Source organism: Porites lutea, chromosome 2 (genome assembly GCF_958299795.1).
Source record: "Porites lutea chromosome 2, jaPorLute2.1, whole genome shotgun sequence".
Lineage (NCBI taxonomy): Eukaryota > Metazoa > Cnidaria > Anthozoa > Scleractinia > Poritidae > Porites > Porites lutea.
Window position 1 is genome coordinate 12973790 of NC_133202.1, and position 12800 is coordinate 12986589.

A 12800-nucleotide genomic window follows, 5' to 3' on the forward strand; every position below is an offset into this window, starting at 1 on the left:
AAGTAATTTACAATTAAAGCAATCCACACAAACTGAACGATTGGTGCTTGAAAATGAAGTTTATTCGAATAACTCAAGATATCTGTAGCTGAGTTAAAAAGCAATACATACTTTTCAGCTACTGTCGTTATATTTAGTAAATTCAAAAGGTACTAAACTCATTTATATCGCTACTCGATCAAACCTATATGCATGGAAGTCTTCGCCCTTTCAAACCTAAGTTAAACAAGTTTTCTTAAAACCAACTTGTTAGTTTAAAATCGTTTTCTTTATCGAAATTGCTGACTGATCTTTTTCCACTACAAAGTTAACCAAAATTAGAGTATAAATTATACGAAATAAGTAAAGAAATACAACGAGTTGAAGCTAATTTCATTGTCAACCTTATGCAAAATCAGTGTTAATCTTGTGTTAATCAGTGCGATTTTGCTAATGACTCTCGTGTTGTTAAACTAGTTACCAAAAAAATGTCATCAATCGATGTGCAATAAAACAAACGTAATTGATTTCACAACAATAATAGTAAGTTATGATAACAAAAACAAGTTTTTTTCTGTGTGAAATCCAGGTGCTTATGCTGTGCCATAGCACTTCAGTTTCCTCAGCGTGTGGTACCCTTTTTCCTTTTCATTTTCAGTGTCCCCAAACCTGAGTTGTTTTACTGGAAGCTTTGTCTTGTCAGTCAGGAGACCGCTGTCTTCACGCCATACTTTGTCATTCTTATCACAGTTACAGCTACCATTACCTGCACATGAGTTGTTCATCCCGCATGCGCACTTACCACTGCCAGGTGATGCTCCGCCCCAATACGTCATCTTAGTGGAATCACGTGACACCCACCATCCCCTTCCACTTTTGAATAGCTTTGATCTTAAACACTCATACTTGATAAACTGCTCACAGTGTGAGGAGATTCTGGTAAGATGGTTCAACTGAGACAGACTCGCCCCTTTGTAACGAATGTTTCGTGTGTAGCATCCACTCAGTTTACAGTTATTCACCAACGTCTTATTCTCGCTGTCGTGACTGATGACTGTCACGCCAACTCCATTCTTGTCAGTCATGTTACAGTACTCTGAGAATGGTGCTAGGCCTCCCTCGCCATCTGGATCAATGTTGTAATATCCACTTTTTGCTATAGGGTCACCTTGCTTTAAGTAGGTGCATGATAGCGCAACTGTAGGAAGAAGCGATCCCAATTATTCATTTTTTGAGTCATTCGGGTCGTTAATGACCTATTTTTGACAGTCTTAGACAGAAGTACAAGTGTTGACAATAAAGGAAGCTGAAAGGATAGTATGCTAGAGATATTACCATGTATTAAAAACTGAATAATTGGATAATGGAATTCTAAAGCTCTGATTGGCTTAGCCATCATTATATGAGCCACTTTACCATGCTCTCCGAACCGTTCGCGTCTGCTGAAAAATGGCAAGCTGAAAATCGGTTGTTTTTACAATGAAATCGAGAAGAATTCTTGATACTTTGTGGGCGTTTTCAATAAAACAATTTTTCCACTCGCGCTTGATGGTTATGGGATGATTATAGCCAACTTGGAGCGTACAATCTCATCTCACGTTTATAAACACTTACAGGCTTCAGAGTCTTATCGTACCTCCTGTAACCTAGACTGCTTTAAGATTTTAGACTCTGTCCCTACCTGAGGTATCAGGTTAAGCTTAAGGAGTCCGTGTACCTTAAGTGGGAAAAGCCTGACCTTAATCAACAGGTTAAAAACATCAATCTAACGTTTCCTTTTATTAATAGATGCGTGGACGCGCATCTATTTATTTTGTGAAATTAAAATATATGTAGCGTATTCTTTTCCAACGCAATGTAACGTATACTGCACATTGTAACAGGCACATTGTATCAGCTTTAAACTTTCATAACCATCACACTGACGATAAAGGATGTACTAACGATAGAGGATGCTTCTAACTTTTCCGTATTGGAATATGACTGACGGATCGTGATTGCAGAGCAGCTATGATGGACACAGACAAGCGGCAAGCCTAATGAGGCCTTTTCAGTTTTCAACTTAGCATGCAACTAGCCTTCTAATATATATTCAATCCTAAGAATTAAATAAAAGAACTTGAAAGAGAAAATTTATCATTAAAGTTACTGTTATAGAAATATCATCATCACCATCATCATATTCATTATTATTTTTCCTTCATGCTGAAACATTGTCCATTATGCCGGTATTATGCTTTACCTTTCAATGAAAGCTAAAAGTGACAGTTGCATAGAATAAGTGAAAACGTTTCTGGTATAAAAACAAGAAAGTAACGGGAGGTAGATTTTGTAACACATACGACTCTGTAGCATACAGCAGTAGAAAAGGCAAAGTTAAATAGAGTAGCCATACCTTCGCAATTGTCTCCTTTAAAACCATCACGGCAAACACAGCGGTAGCCTTTATCCGTGAAGCCTACCTGACACAAGAAGTTCCGAGCTGGGCAAGGGTCACTGTGGCAGAAATTCTGTTGGAGAGGATAATTTAATTTTATATACGAGATAAAAGCGTCCTCTTAATATCTACCATAAACCTTTATAAACCAAGGCCTGACCTAGTCACCTTTGTATTAGCACTAGCCTGCGTAGCAGACGCCGGTTTTGTTAGGGCAAACTGGAGCAGGAGAGGACGAAATTAAAGGGGGTGATCTTCTCTGCCATTGTTAAGACGATTCCTTATTACTACGTACTTAAATAAATGTACTGAGGAGACAAATGTTCCATGATTTGTTTAAAGGTTTCTTTCCTTTGAGGTATTTTTGTAATGAGATTGAACAAACCTGCAAACGATGAACGGGGGTTATGGGGTAATGAACGCGGTAAACCCACGTCTCAAAAACCCCCTACTGCCGTGGTGAGTGCAAAGCTGTCTATCAAGCGCCAGCTCCACACAACACATTTGGGAGCTGTTGGCTGGGAACCGCACCGCAGTTCTCCCACGAGATGCGCTGGGAAGACGGATCATGAGTTTGGTGCATGTGTGCCCCTTGCTTTAATTTGTCCTTTGAAAATAGTGACTTAAACTGTTCACGGCATAAATAATTTGAAATCTCGACTTTACATAGCAAATTTTTCCAGATATTGAAGTTTGTGTTTTTGTTCGAAGTTGCGTTTTGGGTAAAATTTAGTGGTCTTTTAAGCCAACTTAAAATCCTTGAATAATCATATTAACGTCCGCGAATATTCAACGTCCAGACTTATATTTGGTCTCTTTTTAAAGCAAGGAAAGTTTATGGTGCGCCAATGAAGCCTTTCAAATTATTTTGCTTCAGACACTCAAAAAATTTCGAGGCATTATTATTTTTCTTAGTTGCATGCAATAAAAAATTCTAGTGGGAACCCGGGACTCACAAGCTTGCACACGGCTGGTAGATTCTCTGTCCTGTATCCCGAGTTCGCGTTCGTGTTTTTTCTACCCCTGGATTCTCTGTTCTGTATCACGTGTTCGCTCGAAAACAATATTCATTCTCTGTTCTGCATTACGTTATAAGTGTTGCCTTACATTACTGTATGTTACATCGATTCTAGATTTTTTCTGCCCCTGAGACAATCGTACACTGCTCTATTAGGCTGCCAAGAGGCTTCTCGTTGGCAATAATAATAATAATAGTAATAATAATAATAATAATAATCATAATAATAATCATAATAATAATAATAGTAAATGTTTTCATGTCTTTATTTCGAAAATTCTTTACCCCTTAATTTTAATAAACAAATTTATTAAAAAAAAAAAAAGGTTATGATACCTCAACTGCATAGTGAAAATACCCTTCCTTTTCCTCCAAACCAGATTGCGATGAACTTTCATCCGTAAAGTTTTTGAACTCGCACATGCGTCCTCCGTGCTCGTCAGGACCCACATTGATGGACACGCAGTTTGTTTCCATGAAGCACTTGACACGGCAACTTCCTTCATTGGCTACTTTCTCAGTTTTTACCACGTGACGCGGAAGTATTTTCCCGTCTACTGGTTCCTTGAACATCAAAATGCGATTGTATCCCGTCGCATACACTGTAGAAAGTAAATACAGTGGGACAAAGGCTTTAATTTTAAGTAAATTTTGTGCTGTCGCTCTTGGGGGAAATGGGGGGGGGGGGGGCAGGAGAGATTAACAAAGCTGAAAACCTGGTACTTGCCGGCTGAACATGAAAGCCATGTTAAAAAGTTGGTTGTTCGCCATTTGCGCATCTTCCATAATACACCTTGTTTGCTCCGTCCCCCACCTTCCCAACAGAGTTTTGTAAAACCTTTGTTTTTTTTTTCTTTCTACTGGTATTTAAGTAGTCCCAGGAGAAATTAAAGACAATTATGCAAACTTCGTAATGTCAAGAAATTGGCTGTTCGCCATTTGCGCATCGTCTATAATAGACCTTGTTTATTCCCTCCCCCACAAAGTTTTTCATAACCTTTAGTTTTTATTTCTACTGAGTATTTCAGTTGTCCCAGGAGAAATTGAAGACAATTATACAAAATTTGGGGGAGAGGGTGCAAACAAGAAGTTGTATTATAATGTGCAAATAGCGAAAAAGTCTCAGGTTAGCGCACTCGAACTATCTTTGTCAATTAGTTGTGGGTGGTAGTCTAACTTGGGTTTGCATTGTCAGACATTTTTGGCCTTCAGGCGTTTCAGTCAAATCTTGTCTTGCCTCCCACAGATAGAAATTTTATAGAACATATGTGAGCTTCAGGATTTCCTGAACTCGCCTGTAAAATGAAAAGGTTACATACAGTAAAACCTGTATTTAATCGAACTCGAAAATGTGCACCTTCCTCAGATAGAGCAATTATATTAAAGAATCAGTTTTGGGCACGTAGCCATAGGTGTAATTGATATTATACTAGAAAATGCATCCCCGAGAAATTGAATAGCACATCTACAAAGATGCATTTTGCTTAAGAAAAAAAAAGAGACTTTTTGTATTAGCCCTCCAATTCGTTTTATTTCATGATACCTGAAGCGACATTTTTAATTCTAAGTTCGGAATATTGGCGGAGGTGCCTAAGATGTTTTAGTTTTTCATTTATATAGCATGATATGCCTATATCTAAACATAAGCTTGTGAAAAAGGCACTTAAATGTTTCAATCGATCTACGATATATAAATAGCTTATTAAGCCAATTTATAGTGTAAATTTCCAAGAATGCATGCTATTATTCCCATCTCGATTTTTCTAGCTAAAACTAGTTCAGTCTTCAAATGAACCACAAAATATGTCACTTAGGCCCAGTTCAGACGTCGTGCTTCTGCCGTGCCGAACTAAATTCAGGAATTAAGTTCGACAAAAGCACGGCAGAAGCACGGCGTCTGAATCAAACTTTTGAAATAAGTTCGGCAAGCAATAAATTTTGACAAGCGCTGCCGTGCTACACGGCTCTGGCACGGCAGCGATTCAAACGTCGTGCTTCTGTCGCGCTAAACAAAATTCATAAATTATATTAATGTATTTTGGCGAGATTGCATTCCCACAGGGAGTTGGGGGAAGAATTGTTACGAGGCATCAGTAAATCCTGAATTTGGTTCGACTCTGGCACGACGTCTGAATCAAAGTTGTTTTCCTGCCGTGCTACAGTCGAACCAAATTACAATTAAGTTGGGCACGGCAGAAGCACGACGTCTGAACTGGGCCTTACCAGCATAAGCCAATGAGCTAATTCCAAATGTAGTCCACATGAGAAAAATGATCGTCCTGGTAGCAGAGGCCATTATGGTCTCTTTTTTTCAGTTTCAGTTGTTCCTAGTTAAGACTAGCATGTTGTTATGGACTGACCATGCAAACCGCAAACGAGTCACTTAAGTTTTTCAATGTGATAACAGTTAGACAAATTTCCTTTAGAATGTAGTAAATTATTCATAAGAGGTAGGAACTCTTAGCGTTTACTTATCTCGTGAGATCTAGTCATATCAACTGTGTATTCAAATGCCTTCCTTCTCGTTCTCGGGGTCCGCTATACAAAACAAAAACAATAAAGCTCAAAAAATAAAGCTTAAAAAACAAAAGATAACACTTAAAAAAAAATTATAAAAATAATACTTCCTGCTGTCAGCTTTTCTTATTAACTTTCAGAGATTAATGCTAAGCTTTTTTAAAAAAAACAAGCTAAGCAAGCCGCGTTATTTTCTCCGATGTGCTTTATATATAATATTTCTCCATGATTTTTTTTAAAATTGTTCTCTAAAGCCGGTATATGCCTGTCATGGCTCTTGGTGACATAAATTTAGACTCCTATTATTTGTTATTTCCGAGGCGACTTGAGTAATGTTATTACCGTTTAGTGCCTCAATATACTAAAACAAAGTTCTACATGATACTTTATCGTCATTTTGGTTTTAAAAGGGAAGTTTTTTTAAGCAAGCAAACATTTTCAGTTAGAGCTTTCGGCTTGGAAAACGAGTAGCGCTGTTTATTGCTCGGCAAGTCTCCTTCCAGAGCTTGGATTAGGGAAAGACTTCCTTGATGTGCTGTACTAAAAAATAAAGACAATTAAAAGTTTCTCCCTTAATTTCAAAATGTTTGTTCGGAATTAAGTTATCTACAGACGCTCTTCCCTAGTTTGCAATCCTTCTGTATACTAGACCAACAGAAGAATTCGCAGTTAGCGACTAATGCCTTGGTCGGCACGGTCTGAAGAATTTTGCAGCAACAACCTGCTATACAGTGTACGTAATGAACCTGGCCATCGATCACTATTGGAGTTTGTTATTGAACGAGAAAATATCATCTCAGACGTCTGAGCTGTCCAATGATCGAGATGGTGGAGTTCTTTCTTGTTTATTTTCTAGTCCAAGAATATAACTCTTATTGATTTCTTGTTGTGTACTGAGTATCATGGATTTTCGTATATTCTTCAGTAGAATCGTGAAAATTTAGTGTTGCGGCAGGTTTCAAAAATATTTTTACCAGTGTGAATTAGCTAGTATTTGTTATCAAATTCAAAAAATCATTTTCCGTTTTATGCAAATAATGAATGAATAATAAATAATAAAAGTTCCAGTACTTTTTTCGTTAAAAAAAAGATGTTTTGCTCGTGGATAATTAAAATATATAAGGTTTGTCGGGCGATGAGAAACAAACAAATTCATCCGAGAAGAACTCCCCATTTATGACAGTTTGTGATAGTTCGTATAGAATGTCGGCACGTGTAAACGTGTAACGCAAGGATTGTATATCAACTTTGTTAATTAAAACCAGAAACTAATAAGGGGTTGAAACGTGTAACTTTCATATGTTTGCTTTGTCCGCATCCTCGGAGACCGAGGGGCAGTTAGTCGGGTGGATAAAATGTTCGTGGTGAAAGTTTACTGTAAGATCGAGACGAGCCCCTGGGCACTTACTCTTACCGAACCAGTTCCAGAAGCGTTTGAATTGCCTGCTTCTGATTGGCCAGAAAAAATTTTTTCTGGTCAATCAGCGAAGAGAAGCTGTCGGGTGACTCTCGTGTTTTCTTACACGACGTAATTTTCCTCATCGATCGCCATAGTTGCGTAGCGCGTTCAACGGGGAGAGTTTCTCGACGAAAGTTTCAGAACAAGATGTTAACAAACCGCAAAATTACAACCTTTAGCACGGCTACAAGAAACAAACACTCTCCGATGAATTTTTAGTGCGGATTTTTCCAAGGTATCGTAAATTTTTATTGCGGATACGATACGCGATGCATGACTTTCACTTCTCACACCTTAATTTGCTCACATTGTCTGGTATACAACGTCAAGCTTACATTTTAGATGTCCATGTTCGTTGCACGACTTCTGAAACTTTCTACAGCGTGAAAATTTCCGTTGCACGGGCCACAAAACTACGTCGATTGATCGTGGGAATTGCTGGCTTGTTGCAGTGCACGCGCCTTCTTGCTTTCGCACCAAACTCCCTTAAATCGTGGAGGGGTGGGATGTCTATATAGATATTTTGGTAGTCACTAAAACTTTACAAGAAGTGAACGATCTTAAGGAAATTCCAGGGAGAAGAGACCAAGGAACAGGGACACTTTCCAAAGATCCAACTTCAGCTCTTGATTTCAAGGACATGGGTCTCTGGCTTACTAAACTGCATAAGAGAACCTGGGTTAATCTTCACTGTGATAAGAGTTATGACTAATATAGTAGAAATGAATTTTTATTATAAGAGATCTTTTAACAAATACATGTATAAAAGTAATTTCACATAATATGTGATTTTTTGCCAAACTATTTATCTATGATTGACTTGATGTTTCCCCTTACTGACCCCCTCGAACACATCCACAGTGCCATTGTTTTAACTCCCTTGGAATTGATGGTACAAGATTGGACCTATTTTGAAAAAATAATGCTGCAATATTAACAATTTTCCTTTGGTGCATTTGTTTGATATTTCATAACTTCCCTATCATAATTCTCATCATCTGACAATAATATTATTCATTGATAATTATTTTTAAATCTTTAAACACCCTCTTCAGAAAGGTAAAAATCTTCATTACATGGCCACCATTCCACACAGTGTCTCTAAACTACTTTCCACTGAACATAATTTATTACAATTATCAATTATTGTTTCCTGTAGAAGACAATCAGAGAATACGAATTCTAGAATACAAGCAGTGAAGATTTGATTCTTGAAATTCCTGTCACAGATCATCTTGATTTTCTTTAAGCAGACTAACAGTCTTTGGCACTGATGTCACAACATAAGTGGCTTGGAATGATTCTGCTGTTTTCATTACTGTCATCAAAAAAGGAAGGAGTTTTTTCTCTTCTGCAGGTTGTACACTTAATAAAATCTAAAAGAAGAAAGACTTTTAGAATTATCGAAAACAGTAAGAGACAATATCAGCACAGTTCCTTTTTTTCCAGAGAGTGTTGAAAAACAGTTTTTGTATGTTATGTGTAGGTATACCATATTTCCTTGTGTATAATGTCCACCCAAATATAATGCACACCCCATTTTTCTAGACAGCTTTCAAATAATATACTCAAGCATACTTGTTGGCCATCTAGTAAAACAAACCCTTTGGGACAGAAAGAATCACCAACAAATACCCCAGCATAAATGTTTATTAACAAATTAAAATAAAATAAAATATTACAGCTCCCTAGTATATACATAACTCAAGCGGTATTATAAGTAGACATGTGAACTCCAATAAAAAAGTAAAAAAAAATATCTCAACAGCTTAAAGACAAAAATTCATGTAACGGCATCTGTAGTTCTGTATTATGGAGTGTTTTTCCATTTATAATATGTAAATGTTCAATTGCACTATTATCTTAAGCAGACACAAGGCTTACTTCATCAGCTTTCAATTGTCAATAAATGGTGACAAAAAAACATGACAACTCTTGTGAAGTGTCTGTCAGCTTTTAGACATAAGATTACTGAGCATCCTTGAATTAAAGCCACATCTACTGTTAAGTATAATGAGGTTCCTGAAGGGGGGATATCAATCCAATTAAAACTGTTTAACCCTCAATTCCCATTTTTTTAAATTTTTTCCCATTCTCAGTGATAGAATCCCCCTGCCAGTGACTTAAATCCCATTTTCCCAGAGCAACAACATCCCATTTTACCCCTTCAGAACTCCCAACAATGAATTCAGTGTAGCACCCTTCCTAGTAAACAAATCAGCATACTTACCAATGAACAGCTGTATGTACCTGCAACGGGATTCTTCTGGTAAAACTCCGTAAAGAACATTGCCCTGAATTTCTTGTCCCCCAGTTAATGATTCCGGGCCTCTGTACAACAAAGAAAATGCTCCCTATCCATTCAATATTTCTCGCTCATTTGTTTTGCTTTCCCCTAAGAAAGCGGCCTGAATTCCTAGTGACCACGAGTACTTTACCTGGTCCTCAACAATTGACATGAGAGGTGAAATCACTATGACCAGTGGATTACTAGGGAATTCATAACCTTTAACATCTAACGATTTTTAAACCCCCTAGCTTATAGGCAACATTTGGAAGGTTAGACTATTCTATCAGTTACCCAAAAACATCTCTTCTTTCCACAGTCTTCTCAATAATAAATCTTTGCTTCGCTTTGAAGTGTACCACAGGAAACAAAGACAAACCTTCTAATTCTTCAAGCGCTTACTGGAGGCCTCCCTCGAATCTAAAGTTAACACTACTATCAACTTCGGCAGAATTCGTACGGTCAACTGCTATAAGCTTTTAAGGTTAAAAGTTTCGAAAGGAGTTTGGAGCGAAAGCAGGAAGAAGGCACTGCAGCTAGCCGGTATTTCCCACGATCAATCGACGTAATTGCGTGGCCCGTGTAACGGAAATTTTCACGCTGTAGAAAGTTTCAGAAGTCGTGCAACGAAACTGGACATCTAAAATGTAAGCTTGGCGTTGTATACGAGACAATGTGAGCAAATTAAGGTGTGAGAAGTGAAAGTCATGCATCGCGTATCGTATCAGCAATAAAAATTTACGATACCTTGGAAAGATCCGCACTAAAAATTCATCGGAGAGTGTTTTTTTCTTGTAGCCGTGCTAAAGGTTGTAATTTTGCGGTTTGTTAACATTTTGTTCTGAAACTTTCGTCGAGAAACTCTCCCCGTTGAACGCGCTACGCAACTATGGCGATCGATGAGGAAAATTACGTCGTGTAAGAAAACACGAGAGTCACCCGACAGCTTCTCTTCGCTGATTGGCCAGAAAAAAAATTTTTCTGGCCAATCAGAAGCAGGCAATTCAAACGCTTCTGGAACTGGTTCGGTAAGAGTAAGTGCCCAGGGGCTCGTCTCGATCTTACAGTAAACTTTCACCACGAACATTTTATCGACCCGACTAACTGCCCCTGGGTCTCCGAGGATGCTTTGTCCGATGCCCGTGATTATTCATTTTCGAAAGTACCATATTTGGAAGGAGAAAAAGAGATAACTGACCAATCAAATTTCGTAAACAACGTGACGTAATTTTCCTTCAGGTTCCCGCGCCCGCTTAAAAAAATGGCCGACAAACGGGAGAAAAACTCCCGAAAGCCGAGAAAGCAGGTTGAAACCAGGAATATTACCGAAACACTGAGCAGGATATTATTGCCTTACCACCCGAGGCAAACGTAACATTATGAAACCCATTGACGGCCTCGCAACTTCTTGAAGTTGTCACTTCAAAAAACGATGCCTCGTTGACCCTCTGCACAGTAAACTTATACTGCAAATAGGCTTTTAAAATTCTTATGTTAAAAGTCTAGAATTAACAGTGAAAAATATTTTCGAATAAAATTCATTAGCTGCTTATCGAAAAGTGCCCAAAACCTGAACCTGACATCTTCGCAAAAAGTGATGCTTGTAATGAATGTGAGAAGCATTTTAAAAGCTTAAATTAAACTTAGATGTTGTAGTCACGATCGTGTTTTGAGCTAATTTTATGAATGAACAAAAACTCAAAACAATAGACAGAGAAGCCGTTTCTTGAAAATTTTTATTCAAAGTCCAAAAAGTTAGTCCTTTAAAGCAATTCGGGAAACACTACCTGGATTGTGGATCCGTTCACACAAGTGAAATCGGCTAAGCACATGGCAAAATTCAACACAAAATCCATCTCAAATCAGGGCACATTTTGTAATTTTCTTTAGCGTTAAACAGAAAAATTTATAAAACGTCTATGAAACATTTAAAAATACATAAATTCCCTTTCCAAAACGTAATGGTCTTGGCCATGGAGTGCAAAATGTACCTGAAAATTCAGCAAAAACTTCGCTGACTTGGTTGTATTTCAAAACAGACCATGGGCTCCGCCGTGAAGAAAACAAGGTTGAATTTCTCGAAGGACGATTTCTTGATGAAAAGCTTCCCTTTCTCCACAGAAAGAAAGCTGAGCATTCTTTTGAACTGTCTCTTTCCATTTTTTTGTCTTTTAACGGTGTATTTTTCACCGTGAAATGCAGAACTCTTGTCTTAAAACATCTGCATGGTGATCGCGCAGCAGCCATTTTGTTGAAAATGGATATCCGTCACTAAGATTTCCAAATATGGTCAAAATGAATATTCACAAGCATTGAACGCGAGTTACACGTTTCAACCCCTTATAGGTTTCTGTTAAAACTTAATGCAGGGTTCCTTTTCTTGACTGTTGCCCTTTTAAAGAGAAAAAAATATATCACTTCTTTTGCTTTCAGAGTTACTCCTTTTTGGTACAATGCCTGCAAAATACTTAAACAGTTTTTTGGTGAAATTGTGTTTCAACGATTTGGCTGCGTTGACACCTGCTATTTTGTTTAGAACGTCTCCGAACAAACGGAAAATTAATTAATAGAAAAAAAATATATATATATATAGGCTGCAAATGTTAAAGCCCGCGCTAATAGCTGGTATCTCTTTGGCCCAAGAGCATATATAAACTTAAAAAAAATATATCTTTTTTAACACTATCAGCGAAACAAATTGGTACAACTGGCATCTCAAAAGTCTCCAGAGAAAATTCACTTGCTGTTAACAAGAAGGTTAACTACTTTGCTGTGTTTGTTAAAACAGACACAACAGACAATACTCATGACGTTTTACATCGGGAACGTTTTAATAATCCAGTTTTGGTTGCCTAAACATCATGTTCTGGTTTAGTAAAATAACAAAATTATGACGATAAGAGAATCCGATCGAAAAACCCATGAAACACTATTCTATTCTATTCTATTCAATAGTCCAGTTTCGAATTAAAAATTACCGCTGAACACAAACATTAACGACACATTCATACAGGGTTAGCCTGGACGTAAAGTAAAATATTCAGAAATTCTGGCCAGTAAGTGTTTGAAATTTGAATATACACAATAGACAGAGTTATAAACA

General features: G+C 37.6%; 1 protein-coding gene across 1 annotated transcript; it reads right to left on the minus strand.

Annotated features, from left to right (window-relative positions):
• Window positions 1–572: 572 nt before the first annotated feature.
• Window positions 573–5730, minus strand: LOC140925655 (contactin-associated protein 1-like). The gene is made up of 4 exons (XM_073375567.1): window positions 5658–5730; window positions 3771–4036; window positions 2375–2489; window positions 573–1177 (listed from the first exon to the last, which is right to left on the minus strand). Exons 1-4 carry the CDS (start codon window positions 5728–5730, stop codon window positions 573–575), a joined length of 1059 nt encoding a protein of 352 aa, XP_073231668.1.
• Between the last annotated feature and the right edge of the window lie 7070 nt (window positions 5731–12800).